This window comes from Colossoma macropomum, unplaced genomic scaffold (genome assembly GCF_904425465.1).
Source record: "Colossoma macropomum unplaced genomic scaffold, Colossoma_macropomum, whole genome shotgun sequence".
NCBI classification, from domain to species: Eukaryota; Metazoa; Chordata; class Actinopteri; order Characiformes; family Serrasalmidae; genus Colossoma; species Colossoma macropomum.
In genome coordinates, this window is record NW_023494799.1 from 25,689,667 (window position 1) to 25,709,157 (window position 19,491).

At 37.6% G+C, this 19,491-nt stretch overlaps 1 protein-coding gene across 2 annotated transcripts in view; it reads left to right on the forward strand.

Moving 5' to 3' along the window:
- Positions 1 to 19,491, forward strand: part of ntrk3b (neurotrophic tyrosine kinase, receptor, type 3b) — a 143,691-nt gene that overhangs the window by 19,356 nt on the left and 104,844 nt on the right. For both annotated transcript variants that reach the window (XM_036587133.1, XM_036587132.1), the window contains exons 2-3: positions 12,725 to 12,799; positions 17,916 to 17,987. In XM_036587133.1, coding sequence (XP_036443026.1) covers positions 12,725 to 12,799; positions 17,916 to 17,987 — 147 coding nt within the window. The remainder of the gene's footprint in view (positions 1 to 12,724; positions 12,800 to 17,915; positions 17,988 to 19,491) is intronic.

Sequence of the window (19,491 nt, forward strand, 5' to 3'; positions counted from 1 at the left end):
AACATATCAAATGTTGAAACTGAGAAATTTGATTGTATTTTAAAATATATATATGCCCATTTTGAATTTGATGCCAACAACACATTCCAAAAAAGTTGGGATGGGGGCATGTTTACCACTGTGTTTCATCACCTCTTCTTTTAACAAACTCTGTAAGAGTTTGGGAACTGAGGAGACCAATTGCTGTAGTTTTGAAAGTGAAATGTTTTCCCAGTCATCTTGGATATAGGATTTCAGCTGTTTAACAGTTTGGGGGCTCATTTGTCGTATTTTTCATTTCATAACCTTCCAAATTTTTTCAGTGGGTGACAGGTCTGGACTGCAGGCAGGCCAGTTTAGCGCCTGGACTTTTGTAATGCGGAGCAATGCTGTTGTAATACGTGCAAAATGTAGTTTGACATTGTCTTGCTGGAATAAGCAAGGCCTTCTCTGAAAAAGATGTCGTCTGGATGGCAGCATATGTTGCCAAAACCTGTATATATTTTTTAGCATTAATGGTGCCTTCACAGATGTGCACGTCACCTATGTAATGTGCACTAATGCACCTCTATACCATCATGAATACTGGCTTTTGAACTGTGCACTGATAACAAGCTGAGTGGTCTTTAGCCCGGAGGACACAGTGTCCATTATTTCCAAAAAGAATTTCACATGTTGTTTCATCGGACCACAGGACACTTCTCCACTTCCCTTCAATCCATTTTAAATGAGCTCAGGCCCAGAGAAGGTGGCAGCATTTCTGGGTCCTGTTTATGTACAGTTTCTTCTTTGTGTTTTAGAGTTTTAACTTGCATTTGTGGATGCAGTGATGAACTGTTTTCACAGACAGTGGTTTTCAGAAGTGTGTCCTGAGCTCATGCAGTGATTTCCTCTACAGAATCATGTCTGTTTTTAATGCAGTGCCGCCTGAGGGCCCAAAGATCATGGCCAGCCAATATTGGTTTTTTGCCTTGTCCCTTGCATACAGAGATTTCTCCAGATTCTCTGAATCTTTTAATGAAATTATGTACCATAAATGATGAAAAGCAAAAATCTTTGCTGTTTTACGTTGAAAAATGTTATTCTTGAATTGTTGCACTATTTGCTTGCGCAGTCTTTCACGTAGTGGTGAACGCCTCCTCATCTTTACTTCTGAAGGACTCAGCCTCACTGGGATGCTTTATTTATACCCATAACATGTTACTGACCTGTTGCCAATTAACCACCAGGTGTTTTTTTCAGCATTACACAATTTTACCAGTCTTTTGTTGCCCCGTCCCAACGTTTTTGGAATGTCTTGTTGGCATCAAATTCAAAATGGCCAAATATTTTTCAAAAAACAATAAAATTTCTCACTTTCAACATTTGATTTGTTGTCTTTATACTATTGTCAATGAAATATAGGGTTTAAATGATCTGCACATCATTTTTTTTGTTTTGTTTTTATTAACACATTTTGCACGACTTGGGGAAATGGGGTTGTGTTTATACATAGAAAATTGCAAAACATGTCATTTGGAGTGTTTATACTTTATTTTTTTAAAGTTTTTATTTATTTATTTACTTTTTTAAAAGTTTTTATTTATTTTTTAACAGTATTACAATGTTTCCATGAAAAAAAAACCCTATAAGAATACAAGTTATATCTATACACTCTTCAGTCTCAATTATTACACAAATAAGCAACAAAGGGAATCCACTTCAAAATAAAAGTAGTCAATAACATAAGAAAGAATAATGAAAATAATGTGAGAACAGAACATGATTGTCTAAAAATAAATAAACAAATAATTAATTAAAAATTCTCACTGCATTAGTAGATCTATAACAGGGCTCCATCTCTTCGTAAATGCGTTTATACTTTTTCATACAACTGTATGAGGTTCTGTTACTTAGAAAAGATACTTTGTAATAGTGCTATAAAGTTTAAGGGCTCTTATGTCAATTCATTGTCATTTATTTCAATAAATATCTAGTCTTCATCAAATTTGAGAGGGCTTTCATAAGTCCTTTTTTAAATAATGAATATGAAGTCCTCACGTAGGTAGCCTTGAAACAAAATCCTACCAGATATACAGTAGGGCTACACAATGTGGACAAAATTATATTATTGCCATTATATTGCTGTGTATCGCTGTTGTGACATGCTTTGCAATATGTTAAAAGGCACTAGTGAATCAATAATGTTACATGGTAAATGATTGGCCTGCATTTCTTTTACCAGAATCGTTTTCTTTGCTGTACTTGCATGCATATGTTATTTTATATAAATTTAACACTCACCTGGATCTGTGACTGGTCAGGATGCTCACACACTGATTGGTTGAAAGCTTATTATATTGCAAACGATATCAGCATTGCAGAAGCCAATATTGTGATAACAGTTGTGGCTGTGAGTTGATTGTGCAGCCCCTTCGAATGTGACAGGAATGCTAATTTTGTGCTCTGCATTATCAGATGACTAGACGCTGTCATTTACACCTTTGAAAAGTGACAAGCCTTGCTGTCGTCTCCTGTTCACACAGGTAAAAAAATCTGAAATCTGCTGACCTGCTAGAAATCTTGCAGTGCAGTCTCCACGCAATGCTCAGTTGAGAAGCAAGACGCATTCAGCATGATAGACGAGCACTACATGACATGATATCAAAAGGGATGGTTGACAAGCGCACATGCCTCGAATGCTCAGTTGGTGATTTTTGGCACGGCGATCTCTGCTAGCTGTCAACAGCTCGAGGAAACAAACTAGAAAATAAGTTATTCCTGATACGGAGCGAGTGCGCTGGCACAAACGTGCCCGGTGTTCTGTTTGGCCGCTGGAGTCGGTTGACCCCCCCGGAAGGCGCTGACGCCTATTACAAACTGTCTATCACTCTGTTATACCTTGTATATCTTGTAGAAAGGACAATTAAGGGCCATAACATTGACGGAGGGTGAATTTCTCCATGGACGATTTGAAATCTGACGTGCAAGTTCCCTCTAAGTGCAGGTTTTTTTTTTCCATTCCCGAAACAGGGACTTGTCTTTGCCTCTGGCATGTGGAGTCACATCGGTGGCCCTGCACCAGAAGGCTACCGGCTGTCCGTGCCTGCGCTGCCTCTCACTCTGACGCTCTCTGGCTCGTGGGAGCTAATTATGCTCATTTTCATTTTGGAAGGAAGGTGGTCGCGGATGGAGGACAGAGATGTGCAGAATGCTGATACGCTTCAGAATGGGCTTCCAGCGTGCTTACATTTAATCTGCTGGTTCAAGCCACAGTCATAGAGCGGTCACGGTGCGGTGCGGAGGCTTATGCTCGATTCCCCCACACAGCTGATCTGCGGATCATTGTTACACGGTCGAAAAGAAAACACCCCTTGCCAAGCTATAGGAGTGCAAGGTAAAGTGTTTGCATATGTCGGCTTTGATGATTCCGCCAGCGGCGGTTCGGATTCCAGATACTTCACGCTGAGAAAAGCTCTTACCGGAGAGCGTGGCAAGGCACTGTGGACAGCCAGCGTCATCATTTATGCTCTCTGTGCTTCGGAATGCTTTGGTGTTTGCATTAATTAGTCAACTCTGGCCTGATGTCTCAGCCATTAGCATCACTGGGAGGGGTGGAAGTTAACATTACCCTGTGTTACAATATAGAGTTTAGCATGGTTAGTAGAAAACATGCTAAATTTATGTGCTGATTTTTATAAATATTTTTTTTTTCAATAACATATTGAATATAAAAAGCTTAGTTGAGATGCAGATGTGTATCTCAGGGCATCTCAGATTATCTATGTTAGTACGCGAGAAAAACATGGATAAGCAATAGTACATCTAACCAATGAAGCAATGTATTAATTTTCATTCAGATTTCCTGCGATGCGGTGCTGTGAAGTGATACGCCATGATTTGGTATGACACCAAACATGATAGAACTGTCAGCTAAGATACATTACCCATTACTCAAAACATACAGGTTCAGAAGAGTTGAAAGTGTTTTCATTATCATGTTGCAATTGGGTGTAACATTGTACAGTATGACTGTTTTAATCAGAGGTAAGTGTCACCAACATCACAGCAATAAAAAATGCTCTGTGTTGTCTAATGAAGTGATCCGATGATGCATATTCATGTTGCTGCAACAGCTCCTGGGCTCAAGTGTGTGTATCAAGAAAGGAGAGAGGCATTCATAAAAGAAATTAAAATGTACTTAGTCTGGAGGACCAGATGAGGACTGCATTGGGGTTGGACAGTCAGTCCATCTATGATATGTATCGTATTTTCTCCTTGAGACAAATAAGCCTCTGTATTTTCATTAACATACACAATGAAGAGACAAGGGTGGGATTTGGACTTGCTCTGTTTTATTCTGGCTGCGTAAACAGTTTGCGATGATGTTAGAATACGCTAACAAATCACCAGAACTGTAGTTCACATCTTTCCTCCGTGGACATGTAGGTGACTTTTATCATGGCAGACATTAAATGGAATAAATCTAAACATCTACTTACCTGAGGTCCAGGGGGATCCAGGTGAGGTGGGATCCAGGTTGCAGGTACCTGTAAAAGAGAAAACACAATATTAAATAAGTGCTGTTTAGATGTTAAATGTGAACATGTATATATGATGAGAAATGGCCATAGTGGGTATGTATGTGATATATATGTTTATTGTTTGTTTTCTTGCCACCCCTAAATTTGAGTGGTATAACCCAGATTTAATGTAGGCGGGAATACCAGTTTAAGAGGGAAGGCGAACAATGGAGGAGTTAGTTCCTTTTGTGATTTGGGAAGGTCTGTGTGGCTTCACAGCCATGACTGCCGGATGCTGACTGAGGAGTCAGTGGAGTTATTTATATACAGCTTTGGTTTTTAAACTTTTCCTCGCGAGTGTAATTTTTTTTATGTATAGTTACAATAAACTTAAGAGCACTGAAATATGGAGACCATATGACCAAATGTAATGAATTGGGAGCCTCCAGATCACATTCTCACCGCAACACCATTAAAAGTGGCAACCACACTTATCATAGTTATTCAAGTTGTTTGTTGGGAAATGCCTCTAAAAGCTCCCTCGCTCACCTTTGATGACATGGACATGTTCTCTTATCTGTTTTCCATTAATAAGCATGTTTAGTGATGAGAAGAACAGAATAGACAGCCACTGTGAAGTGGTGTTCCATCAGTTTAACCTACATAAACCAGAACATAAAAAAGAATTAAAAAATGAATGATTTCTTTGAATTATTATTGTAATGGAACTTTAATTTGTGATTATAATTTTTATAGCAGACCTGTGTACTTTAAAATATTAAGCCTGTATCTATGATTCAATCTACGATTAAATAATAAATCCAAAATACTGGTGTAAGTATGAGAAGATAAATGGAAATATTGATTAGCATGTGGCCATTTCAGTGCATCCCTAACCACATATTGAAGGAACTGAGCACTGAGCCCATTATGTTAGTCGTGATCATTTTCTGTCAGTTTTGTGGAATTCACTCAACATTTCCAAGCCACTCTGTGGTTGGGCATAATAAGCTAGCATTGACTATTTGCAAATAGCACGGATGCTTTTGACAGATCATGGGTTGGGAGGCACTTAGTGACGATGGATTTTGTCTCCTGAGAGCACTTCACTACAACAGCCGTATCACTTTAAGTTGTTGTGGGACATCATTTAATTGACTATGAAACTTTAGGGCAATTCAAGCAGATTTGCTTTTTTCAGAAAGGAATCAGTATCAAAGGCACCTCCTCAAAAGGCAAACAGAGTTGTCAAGGCAGTTTTAGGTCTACAACAAGTAGAGTTTTTTTTTTTAAACACTAGCAGGTCTTACACACACACACACACACACACACACATATATATATATATATATATATGTTTTTGTGTGTGTGTGTGTGTGTTAGAAATAAAGGTTCTGTGCAGGTAGATTTTACGTTCATCAAGGTACAAACAGTGTAAATGTACCCTCAAAGGTATAACAGTGATTTTAAGGTCTAACTGTGTACCTTAAATAAGTTTTTCCAGGTGAAAAATACATATTAGTACCTTTTCATAACCTTATGTTTTAAAACAGAACCAAAAAATAAGAAGCCTGTTTACTAGACGGGGTGTGTGGAGTCAACTTAGAACATATAATTTCAATGGATTATGGTACAATTATGTTCCCTGACTAAAAGTACTGAGATGTACCCTTGAGGGTACCACCCCAGTGACAAGAGTAACAGTTCAGTACCTTTTATTTCTGAGAGTGTATATATGACCTATGACCAGTTATTCCAGCTGAAGTGTTAGATTGTGAGTTTGATCACCAGCGATGCCACTGCCATTTGTGGCTGGGAATCTAAGAGAGTGTAATTGACCACTTTTTATCAGGGTGGGTAAGATGGTCCACCTTTCCCCACAACACTTAGTGCTATGATACTCAACATAGGTGCCTGTTTGCTGATGTAGAAGAATTGGTAGTTAGAGTTCTCTTCCAAGCGTGTTGAGCTATCTATTGATGTTGTGTTAGTGGCAGTTTGAAAAGATGTGGCAGCACCTTCAACCTCCCAACTTGCAGTGATAGAGGAAGACCTAGCTAGCCAGCGGGAGGGAATTGGCCATGACTAAATTGGAGATACAGAGATTAAAAAAAAACCTGTCTGGTATACTGGTTGAAATTCTTACTCAGATAGAAGTTAAACTGGTATTGCACAAGTAAGCACAGGTAATACAGGCAGTGCAAAACATACTAACATTAAACATTAAACTTAAGCTTCTGAAGTGGTTTTATTTGAAAAAGTGTATACTGTGAAATGTACCAAAGCCACCAGAAATTTTAATTATGCCAAGATATACATTTTTGACCATACTGCCCACCATTAGTCCCAGTGTTAATATTCACATATAAAATGATGGATATAGAATGGAATGGTTGTCTAATCATGAGTGTAGCCTGCTGATTTGTTCTATGAAACAGCAGATTGTCTGGGCAAGTTTTTCCATATATGATAGATAGGACCCGTAACCCTAGACAAGAGAAGCTGAAACAGACATCTGTGAAGATCTGTTTAGTGGAGTTTTGCCTGCTTCTTTCAGCAGTTCGGATCTGATAAACCTCATCCAGGCCAGACATCTTGGACTTTCTTGTATAGTTGCCAGTTCTTTTGTGTGCAACATTTGCATGTGGTCCATTGCAATCTGTAACCAAGAGGAATTCCAAGAATTGTCCATCATCTCTATGTTGTGACTATGTTTGTGACAGAGGTATAGCAGGAGGTTTTAAACCCATTGCGAATCTCTTCAGTGTTGCACGTGTTGGCAAGCAGGTGCAGCTGTAGTTATCCTGTGTTGTTGCTTTTTACAGATTTTACCTTTCACACACTTTAGTTGTCTCCATCTCCAGAGCTTTGTTATTCTCTCACTGTGATTCGGCAGTAGCGTTAGGTGGGACGTGACGTAAATATGCTCTGAGGCCTGTGAGACCACCAAAGCTCATATTGACTCTGTACACAGCCTACTGGATCACTGTCTCCACAAAGGATAGAGAGTGACCCTGGGAACATAGCCAGTTGCGATACCCCTTGGATTTCTGACCACAAATGACACATTGGACAACTCTGGTTTTACCTGAGGCATAAAGTGCAGCTGTGCTTTGCTGTCATGTTACAAAACATAAGGATTGGTGTGCGATGATACAGATTGTCATATTGTTCTTGCAGCACGAGCTGCTGACAGAAATGGCAGACAAGCCATAAAATGGTAGTGAATATATGCGTTTGATTTTGCCACATGGATTGCAGAATGTATTTTTGGCCAAGCATTAGCAACCTGATTGGTTAAATTCAATTCAAACAGTAAACCAATCATAACGAAGCAAATATCTAGTAATAGAGACTTTTAAGGGTTTACACAGAGGATGTGTTGATTTTTGGAATGGAAAATCATGCTTTCACAGGTCTAATGAGTGGATTGCATTGTTTTTCTGGAAATCTTTTATCTGTAATAATTTCAGTCATGTTTAGAATGTGGAGGTATATTGTATAGGTATAAGCGTTACACTGATCTATGCTGGTGCCAGACGTTATGCCCTTGAACAGTGTACCATCAGTGTTCTGTTACATACTGAATGTATAAATACAGTTTCTAACCTCTTTGTTCACTGCTCAAATGAAATATGTTGTTTTCACACATGGCGAATGTAAAGCCTGACTCAAAGCGTGAATCCATGAACAGATGGAGGGCAGATGTAATTTCATCAACTAATCCACTGAAATTATGCATATGTTACACCTGTTTCTGCTGCTGCCTGGGTTCCTTCATTTGCTTTCAGGTTGGAAAAGAGAGAGTGAGGACAGCTTGGCCGCTCAACAAAACCGTCCTAGGTTCCAGAATGACCGGCTAAACAGTGTTAAGGGGAATTCAACTGATTTTTCAAAATTTTGGCATAATGATTTCATTAAGATGTAAACAAATCAATCAGAGTGGTTTAATGTGAAAGATTCTGTTCAAGAGAGACTTACCAAGTAAGAACTGTTAAGTGGTGGTGATAGGAACCAGACGTCTGAAGAGTTTAATGCCTCTAAAAGCTCACTCACGGAAAGACGTTACATGAAATGATAATGAATACACTGATTATGCCTCATACTTCTGGCTTCATAAGGCAAAATAGTCCCCAAAAGAAAACATATATTTTCAGATTTACCGCTATTTTACCATCATAACCATTACATATAAAAACTCAGACGACGTGTACATTCACTGGTGGTTTTGGATGGTAAACAATATGACTATATTTTTAGGTTGTAGACATCAGCACCACTGTAAAGACATCTTAAGAAGTCTTAAGTTTCTTTAGATTGAACAGTTTTACATCAAACCACTCCTTGTTTACATCACAATGATTTAATTATGCAGACATTTTGGTGGAATTCCCTTTTAAATGCCAAATTGTTTGTAATATATAAAAATTAAGTATTAAAGGCCTGGCCCAGCATTATGGAGGTGGCCATGTTTCAGGTCCGAGCTCAATGAGAAGAAGCTTACTTTACTGACTTGCCCGTGACGAACTTTGAAGAAATAGTGGAAAATGTGTTGAAAACCTTTGAAAATTGTAAAGTGCGGTATCAGGAACAGGTGCGGAATCCTGTCTTTTACAGAACTTTTTTCCAAGTTGTGTCCATTGTGTATTGAGCCACGTCATCATCATACACTTCAAAGCCTCCACTCTTATCATAGTAGCGGAACTAAAAGGAAAGACTTTCAATGCTTCACAGTACCCATCAGCTGAGTGACTCTGACGTTTCCAAACAGAATTCACCCTGTCCTCAAAGCATCCGGCCATTTCCTTCTCTTTGGAAAAAAAAGAAAAAGAAGAGTGCTGTACAATGCCAGGCTTTCCAAAGTAAAAGAACATAGATCAATGCCTAGAGAGCGCTCCAGAGACACTGTGTTTTTATTAAATGTTCTGCCATCAAGCTACGTGTACCTGAGCCGTAGATCATTTAAACAAAGTCGTTAATCATGTGCGGGCACGGATATTGGAAACAATGGAAGGACTTGAGTGAAGATTATGGTGGAAAACGCAGCCGTAAAGCTTAGCATACGCTAGGAGAGGCTCTTCACCACCAGCCGAGATGGAGGAAGAGATCAGGCGTTGAATCTGATTGGGGTGATTTAGTTCTCCCGTTTCACAAATCCTGTGTTTTTTGCGTCTGGACAGGTGCTTTTTTTGATTCATATTAAGAGCAGCAAACAAGAAAGATGTCTTATGCAGGTGTCATAATGCAAAGCATGAAATAGAAATTGAGCTTTAAAGGGACAAAGTCCTATGCTTTTATTTTCTTTTTTTCCTGAGGTCCACTGTTGACATTTGTGGGGGTTTATGCGTCATGGCCATACTCTATCAGTTTGTATTCTTGTGCCTTTTAGACTGAGATATATACACGGTTCATTATCGCCAGGGGTATTTAATACTACATTTTCACAGTAAAATACTGTATTTATCATTTTATTGTGAAATCAACTCATCTTAAGATATTTTCTGTAGTAACACAAAATACTATAATAAGTAATTAAGATAACTACTGTGAGGTTGACATTGGGCTGTACCACAGCATTGAAAGAAATTACATGATATGACCGAGAGGCATAAAACATTTTAATAAAAACATTTGTTTTTTATAAAACAGGTGTTTAATTCAGATTTTGGTTACTTTAAAGTTTTTTGAAATTTTATGCTGGATTCTTTTTTATTTGGAGATGTTGGCAAAAAATATTGTATTGAATTAACAGATGTGAGTTTTTTGGTCATGTAAACTGTCTGTAAAATGTACGTTTGCATTTAAAAAAAGTGCATATACAGTGCAAAACATGGTGAATAAATGTGTCAGTTTTTTAATTTTATCTTTTTTTTTACTCAAAAAACCCACTCATAAATCTGGTAAAATTAAAAGTCAATTTTTCATATGTAAATTAAAAAAAAGATACAGTAGATTGCTGTATTTAATTACAGTTACATGTATTTTAATTATTACTGAGTGTACAGCAGAATGCATGCAGTTAGAGGTGACTGAAATCACAGTATACAGTTGCTATTTTACTGTTATTTACTGTTAATATAGTTCAGTAAATTCCAGTGAAAATAATGCAAGTAGTAACCAGTAATTTACTGTAATTTTATTGTGAAATTTAACAGTTGACTTTAAAGATTGACTTCCCTATATTGCTCCTCATAAAGGCTGAATAGGTGGATATATGTAAAAATGTTGGTTTCTGACATATTTACATATTCACACAAAATAATTATTTAAAAATGACTGTTTTTGCTGCTTAGATTTCAAATAAGGACTGTATGAAACAGGATCAAACAGTATGTTTTATACCTTAACAGTGTTCACATGTTACATCAGACTCTTATTTCAAAAAAGTGAAGCAAATACCTTTCCATGAAAAAGGCCCTTTAAGACTGAGATACCTAAATGAGCTCTGTTCTGATCAACTGCCCTGTATTATGCCTTAATTATAAAGCAGATTTTACATTCATAAACGACCGCTTTAGGCTAAATAGGTAGATCAACAGGCTGAATAAGTGTACATATATAAATATATTGTTGTTTGTGACATCACAAAAACAATTATTTGTGTTTTTGAATACTTTGTTAACAGTGTTTAAATATTACATCAAACTCTTATTTTACAAAAGTGAAGCACATTAGTTTTCTCTTATGTGTGCAGTCAAGAGCTCAGCTAATCTCATGCTGATCTCAATTTTGGCAAATATTTATCGTGAGATCCCTGTGTCATGAGTGTAAGGCCTTTACTGACCAAATGAAATCTCTCCAGCATCTCAGATGAAGCACATATACAGGTGTGTGGTTATAGAGAACCTGGCAATCGACTGCAATTTGGTTTAGGGCAGGCAGCTTAGTGTAATGCTGAGCTCATGTTGGAGAGAGTCCCCTATCAAGGCTTTTGAGGGAAATTACAGGCCTAAGGATGCTGTCTGAAACCAAGGGCCAGTAAAGCACTGCAGCCTTCCCTGTATTACATTAACCGCAGCGCAGCTCATTTGTAAAGTGTCACCCTCTCCCCGGCTGTACACAGAAACATTAAATCTACCAGATCTACTGCACTGGACTGTGCTTTCAGGGGCTCGTGGGGTTGCCTGGGAGAGTATGAGCGCTGCCATGCATGTGTATGTGTGTGAGACTGTGTGTTTTTTTTCTATGGTATGTGGGGCTTGTCTGTCAGCGGTGTGTCTGATTTCTCTGTAGGAACAGCTTTTGCCGCTGTCCAGGTTTATTTCAGCTGATAGCAGCAGCCCGCAGTGTAGAACATCAAGCTGTTTCATGTTCAGTGACGTTAGCAGGAGCCGAATTGGTTCTTGTAGAACCGTTTTAGATGGATGAGCAGAAACCTAAGGATGGCCAAAATATAATCATAATTCTTGAAGGCATTTTCATGATAAAACAATATTAATCATGATATTTTGTTTTGCAAAAGTAGCATCAATAAAAATACACCATTTCTATTTGCACAAATAAACTATTTAATCAGAAACAGAATACAAAATGTTAACAAGTGGGAAAATCAGCAAAAAAACACTTTCTTCAAAGGCTCCCTACATAGGAACTTGAATAACGAGCATTTATGAATGGCTTATGCCATTAATCTCAAGATGACTTATAATGTTTTGTGATGTAAATGACATTGTACTGACATAGATTGTATTACTTGGGAATGATGCTTCATAAAGGGGTTATAAATGGAACAAATGTCCCTTTAAGATGTCATTTACTTAATAAAACATCTTATCCTGCGAATACTAGTGAAGCTGTTCATAAATATTCTAGTATTGCTTTATAAATACTATACTCAATGCTTATGCATGTACTATAAAGCCTCTATGAAAGTGTTACCAAATAAGCTGCCTAAATAAACTGGCTACTTAGACCAGTTTGACCGTACATTCTAAGGTTTTGTTAAAAAAGAGATTTTTCATGCTCCAATAACTTCACTGTGTAGTTTGCAAGCAATCAGACCCTTGGGTCATCTGCTTCACCCAGAACAGAGTGCAGCTGCTCAGAGCTGTGGCTTGCTATTCTGTAAATATTTTGCAGGTGCTTGCAGAGGATTTTTTGTGCATTATTCAAAAGTCCCAAGACCTTGCATTGGATAACTGCAGTGAGCATTGATAGAACATGCACGAAAATACACGTACCCTAGCTGAATAAATTGGTGGCGATGGAGTCGCTATTATTGTTTTTCACTCTTTCTCTTGCAGACACATAGAGAACTGGACAGGACTGCAGATTCTAAAGGATATGGACATGGAGCTGTACACAGGACTGCAGCGGCTGTGAGTACAATAACAACAGCTGGATTCAGTACACTCACACCCTGCAAAATCTGTTTCAAGTTTACTCAGGTGGTTTATGGAAACTGATTGAAATCATCCGAGCTATCCCAAGTGACGGAAGTGAAAGTTTTGTTTGTGTTTGTTGTGGAGTTTTTGCAACTAAATTAAGAAATGCCAGCTAAAATCACTGTCTTAAACAATGAAACAGATGAAGTTTTATAGTTTGTATATATTGTACTGTTGTTTTTACAAAGCTTGTACCGACCATGGCAAAACTAGGAAATACCAACATAATTCTTGACTACATGAAATAAGGCAAAACACTTAACCTTCTAACAGACCATCAAAGACCAAATATCAAACCTTAACAGACCACTGATAGACCGAATATAAAACCCTAAACAATCTAAAAGACCAAATATTAAACCCTAAACAATCTAAAAGACCAAATATTAAACCCTAAACACTGTAAGAGACCAAGTATTAAACCTTAAACACTCGGAGAGACCTAACATCAATCCCTAAACACTCTAAGTGACCAAATATTAAACCCAAAATACTCGAAGAGACCAAATATCAAACCCTAAACACTCTAAGAGACCAAATATTAAACCTTAAACACTCTAAGAGACCTAATATCAATCCCTAAACACTCTAAGTGACCAAATATTAAACCCAAAATACTCAGAGACCAAATATCAATCCCTAAAAACTCTAAGTGACCAAATATTAAACCCAAAATACTCGAAGAGACCTAACATCAATCCCTAAACACTCTAAGTGACCAAATATTAAACCCAAAATACTCAAAGAGACCAAATATCAATCCCTAAACACTCTAAGTGACCAAATATTAAACCCAAAATACTCGAAGAGACCAAATATCAAACCCTAAACACTCCAAGAGACCAAATATCAAACCCTAAACACTCTAAGAGACCAAATATCAAACCCTAAACACTCCAAGAGACCAAATATCAAACCCTAAACACTCCAAGAGACCAAATATCAAACCCTAAACACTCTAAGAGACCAAACATTATATCCTAAACTCTCAAAAAGACCAAATATTAAACCTTAAACACTCTGAGACCTAATATCAATCCCTAAACACTCTAAGGCCCAATCCCATTTCACCCCTTGCCCCTACCACTTAGCCCTTTGCCCTTTGTTTTGCACGTTCATGTCTAGGGTTAGGGTGTCCCAATTTTTGTTAAGACAGAGGGGTAGGGCGAAGTGTTAGGGCTATATGGCCCTCCAAATGGAGGTTTTTCAGAGGCACACTCCGAACAGAGTGTTATGAAGAAAAAAAAAAGAAACACAGACAAGATGGCTGTGTGAGCGTACAAAGAAACCCACAAATGTAAGTATTTTCTCCGTTAAAAATTACAATAATCATTGCTTTATCTTAATTTAATGTCGTTTCAATGTATTATGGTTGTTTTCTTCGTAACAAGCATAAAAAATCGCTAAAAGTATGTTAATATCTCTGTAGCTAGCTAGCTAATTTTCCCGTTCCACCTTAAATAGTTCAGCAGTTCTGACGCCTGAAGCGCCAGAATGTAACTGCTGCACCATTTAAGGTGGAACGGGAAAATTCGAACAAGAAGCTGGAGATTAGCTGACTTCAGCTTCGTATCACCAGTGAGCGATAATTAATAATTGTTGTATCCCCCCTCTTTGAAAGCATATGATGTCCTAAATGTAACTAAAGCCCAGCAAGGTTGCTGAACTTTTCCCTACTATACTATCACTGAAGTCGGGCCGGGTCACCTACTGAGCACCACTAGTAGCCTGTTAATGAAGCAGTGTTTTTTTTTTGTTTTTTTTATTTGAGGGTTGTCCCATTTCGTAGGGCAAGATTTCAACCACTACCCTCTGTAACTCCGTTCCATGGGTTTAGGGTGACACTCGAAAACAAGGGGTAGAGGTAAAAAGAAGAAATGGGACTGGGCCTAAGAAATTAAATATGAAACCCTAGACACTGTAAGAGACTAAATATCAAACCCTAGACACTCTAAGAGACTAAATATCAAACCCTAGACACTCTAAGAGACCAAATATTAAACCTTAAACACTCCAAGAGACCTAATATCAATCCATAAACACTCTAAGTGACCAAATATTAAACCTTAAACACTCCAAGAGACCTAATATCAATCCCTAGACACTCTAAGTGACCAAATATTAAACCCTAAACACTCTAAGAGACCAAATATCGATCCCTAAACACTCTAAGTGACCAAATATTAAACCCTAAACACTGTAAGAGACCAAATATTAAACCCTAAACACTCTGACAGATCTTCATTATCTCCTTCTGCAGACCTCCTGCAAAGCCTCTCCTTCCTTCCCTTTGACCCCACCCCATACTTTCCTTGACTTCTGTCAGATCCTCACTTCCTCTTTTCTCTCCTTCTCCATACCCTAAAGACAGAGCAGTCCTATCCTTTCCTCTTGATCCCTTCTTGATCAGGAAGACTTAGTGCAGTATCCCCCACTCCGATTAGCATTTTTCTCATTAACATCATGCTCTCCCCCTATGCCACTGGTGGGTTCTTGTAGTGCTTCCCACGTTGGGGGCTGCCTCACACTCCCCAGGGCATCTGAGTCAATCACTGAGTCCGCTCAAGGTCAAAGACGGTGTCTGTTTTTGTTGAACTCTCTACTTCACACCCTTATATCTCATTAGATATCAACAAGACAGGAAGTGTTCACTGCACACAAATAATACAGATTCTCTATTAAAAAGGAAAGTTAATGAGAATCGTTGGTTTGAGACCATCTCAGCACATCTGAGGAGCTTTCAGATCAAGATAGTCTCGCAGGGCCGGACATGATCTCGTAATGAGAACATCTGGGGATAACCATGAGAAATTTTGGGTGGGAACAGATTTATTAGGGTGGGAACAAACTGAGTGTGAAATTTAGAACCCAGCCCCACACGCTGTGAAGGCGGAGCTTCAAGTAGCTTCAAGCACTATGGTGCGCTCATCAACATTGTATGGAAAACAAGCCTGTTCTTAGTCCCTGTATGTAACGTATGTTAGTATTGCTGAGAAGTCCTCATAAAATTAAACAGTTAAACGTGTACATGTGTTGCATGTGTGGAGAACATGTTACATGTGGTAAAAACAAACATTTTCTCTTGCAAGGGAACAACAGCATGTTTAGCTTGTGTTACTGATTTTTCCCCTGGGCATTAAAAGAGAGTGGACTGGAAGAATTTGGAACATGTTTTAGAGGGGTTGTACCTTTGTTAGGGGTAAATTTTGCTGCAATATAGCACCAAAAGTCTAACAAGTTGTCCTTAGATATGTATTCTTGTTATGAGATCATGTCTGCCCTGCAAGACAGAGGAACCAGGGTTCAACTCGTTCAATCTGCTGTGCCGAGCAGGGTTTATACTGTCAAACAAATTTTTGATCTTAAAAACATTTTTCAAATATAAATGAATAAGTGCACAGAAAATCTCTACAAAACTATTCATTTATTCTTAAAAACTATTTATCATCGTCTTCTTCTTCTTATTATTATTATTATTTTTATTATTATTATTATAATATGTATCACATGTATTTTGCTCTTACTCTTTGGTGCAAAAGCAGTCATAACAAAGCAGGTTAAATATGTGCTTTATATTTTCAAAGAATTCCTCTGTTGTCATTTGTATTACCTAACCCTACCTTACCCTTACCCTATTATATACATACATGCACACTTGCAGAATTTTGAATGCTGAGTATTCGTGTGAATCTGTGGACAGTTGTAATCACTGAGAGCGAAGTGACCATCTACAAATTACATTGCAAATAGTGATCATCGGGGTCCAAGCACAGCGCACCAGACAATATAGGCTTTTTAACAGAAAACAAATGGTGATCAAATAAGATGTCTGCTAAATATCTTACACATTGACCTTTTGAAGTTGAAACTACAATTTTTAGGCTGGTATTTGCATAAATGTGGAATTCAGTGAACTAAATAATTCTATAGGTATTACCCCTCTACTTTAGTCTCAGAGTGCATCAGAATGCATTATGTTAAAATCACTAAAATTTTCTCCTAGGAACGGTGCTGCCTGACTTGTGTGTATGACTATTGTAAAGCACTTCTGATGAGCGAGTGGCCTTTTTTGCTCATATATTTGTTGAATACCAACAAACAATATTTGGCTCGATTTTACTCAACACACAGCTGGATTACACCATTTTTCCACAGTGAGGGGATGATTGCATATAAAAGTGAGACAATATCAAGTCCGGTTGTTCACTGTCAAAAGTACCCTATAGTTAAACGTCAGTTTGCCTAATGCTGCTGTCCTGAATTAATATTTTACTTGCCCTGGGCATTTGAACCCTGGGAACTATTGGTGGAGTACTTTTATGCAAAATAATAGTACTGATCTATTGAAAGTTTTACTTTAACAAGGAACTTCCCCATAAATTTTTATAAGTTGGAAGCAGGCCTGCTGTGAATGCAGTGCTAAGAAAGTTTCTAAGCTTTCAAGGCCTAACTGTGAAGAAGTAAGAAGCCTGAATAAATAATGAGCATTTTCCTTTGTCCTTTCCAACATGTTGAAGAACACTGACAGATCGTGTAATGTTGTCTGGCATCATAGCCTTCATAATAAAGGTAATTCTGTAATAATTACCAATCACTTGATGAGTATAGTCACTTTTTGCAACAACTTTCTGTAATAATCACACTACAACGACTGCCATTTATGCCTTTTTAGGAGACTCTTCATTCCAGATGCTACATGAAATCATCAAGGTGAAATTGTGGCCTCTGATGATGCTATTATTCTAATGATTGCCAGAAAATTATCCTGGCAGGCCCTAATGAACTGGTAGCATTCTCATTTTTGAAAGTTTAACTTGCAATACCCCTTGCAAATGATCAATAATGGAGGCAGTTTGGGGCGAACTGGTTGGATGGACAGGTGAAGGGCAGTATAAGCAGCACAACAAGAATATTCTGTGTATGAGCAAAGCTGGAGCTTTAGTAATCTGACTGAAACCAATTTATACTCCTCATTTAATGTGACAGGTGGCGGTGAGAGTTACTGTAACTCTTTCTTTTCCTAATGCCAATTTTGTTTTTTCCTCTATAGGACTATCACAAACTGCAATCTACGAACAATTCAAGCTCGTGCTTTTGCACAAAATCCCCATCTCCGTTACATGTGAGTACTGTTTTAAGTACATTTAGGTGCTGAATGTTTTGCCTGACTGATAAATCAACATTCTTAATGCAAGAGTGAACATGTTTAGTTCATTAATTCAAACAAAAAAAAAAGTTTGACTTAGTGGCGTTAGTTGGCTCTCTGGTTCATGCCTATGCATGAGCACTCCAAGTGGGCGGTAACAGTCTCCATTACGGGCAAACAGACAGGCTGAGCTGGAGTAGCTCATCAGCATTTAATGAATGGGATAAAAGTCATTAAGAGGCTGCCTTCACTTGAGTCACAAATGGAGCAGATGGACATGCTAATTGTGGAGTCATTAAGGACGTGGATGGGAGCTTCACCGACAGAGCTGATGATTGCTTATGTCTTATTTGAAAGTGCAGCCTTAAAAGGATTAAAATGCCAGCGACTGGAGTTGCACAATGAAAGTGGACAACTAGTCACGAAGCCAGAGTGAATGAATGCCAAGACAAAATGTTTTAATGCAGACAGTAAGGTTCATTAGATGTTTTCCTTTGAACTATATGAAGTAAATTAGTGTTAATATTATGAAAACCAGGGCAACTTTAACCTGTGGGTTAAAAGGAATTCAAAGGAACTGTGGGTGGTTTCAGACTTCCTCATAACTACACTGCAGGAAACCATAACTTTATGAATATATCTAATATTTCTCATTATGAGATTGTAAGAATATTCAGATAATCTAATATTCATATCCACAACATATTTTAAGATGTTTTTAAGCCATTTACTCTATAGAAATTGTTTTATTCTATTGGCAGATATTTTTGCTGGTTTCAAGACAAAAGAAGATACTTATGCTTGAAAATGCTTGAAACAAGGAAAATTATATTATAGAAAATAGACTTAAAAACATGTTAAAATATCTAGTAATAAGATTATTTAACTAATTTTAAGTCATTTTATCAAGAGAAATTTCTTATTCTGTTGGTAGATTATATTGCTTTTTTCAGAAAATATGCTTTAAAAATGCTTGAAACAAGAAAAAAATCTATATTGTTATAACAGTTTCAGAATGATAAACATTACTGGGCAAAAGTTTGTCATTTAAATTCTAATGAAGAATCAAAGTCCACTTAATTAAAAAAATCAAAAGTTGTTTCTGTTCATCCTTCCATTGTGAGAAGACTACTCAACTCTGTGGGTCTGAAAGGATGTGTAGCTGTCAAGAAGTTCTTACTGAGAAAAGGAAACAGACAAAAAAGAAGAACATTTGCTAATCAAGCAAATAAGCTGCTGATGTTCTCAGAGCAGTTGACTGACAACAATGAATTGTGAGAAGCAGAAAATGCAACTAACTTCTAAAACAACTGTGAAGGTGTGAAAATATCTCTTTGAAATATATCTTCTTTGAGAAACTGAAAGCGAGTCTCCTGAATAGAATGGAAAGATAAAGAGTGGACACACTAAATACTGAAAAATCTGATATTATATTTAGTTGTTTGAATCTTCTGTGGAATTGTCTGTCATGTTTTTTGTT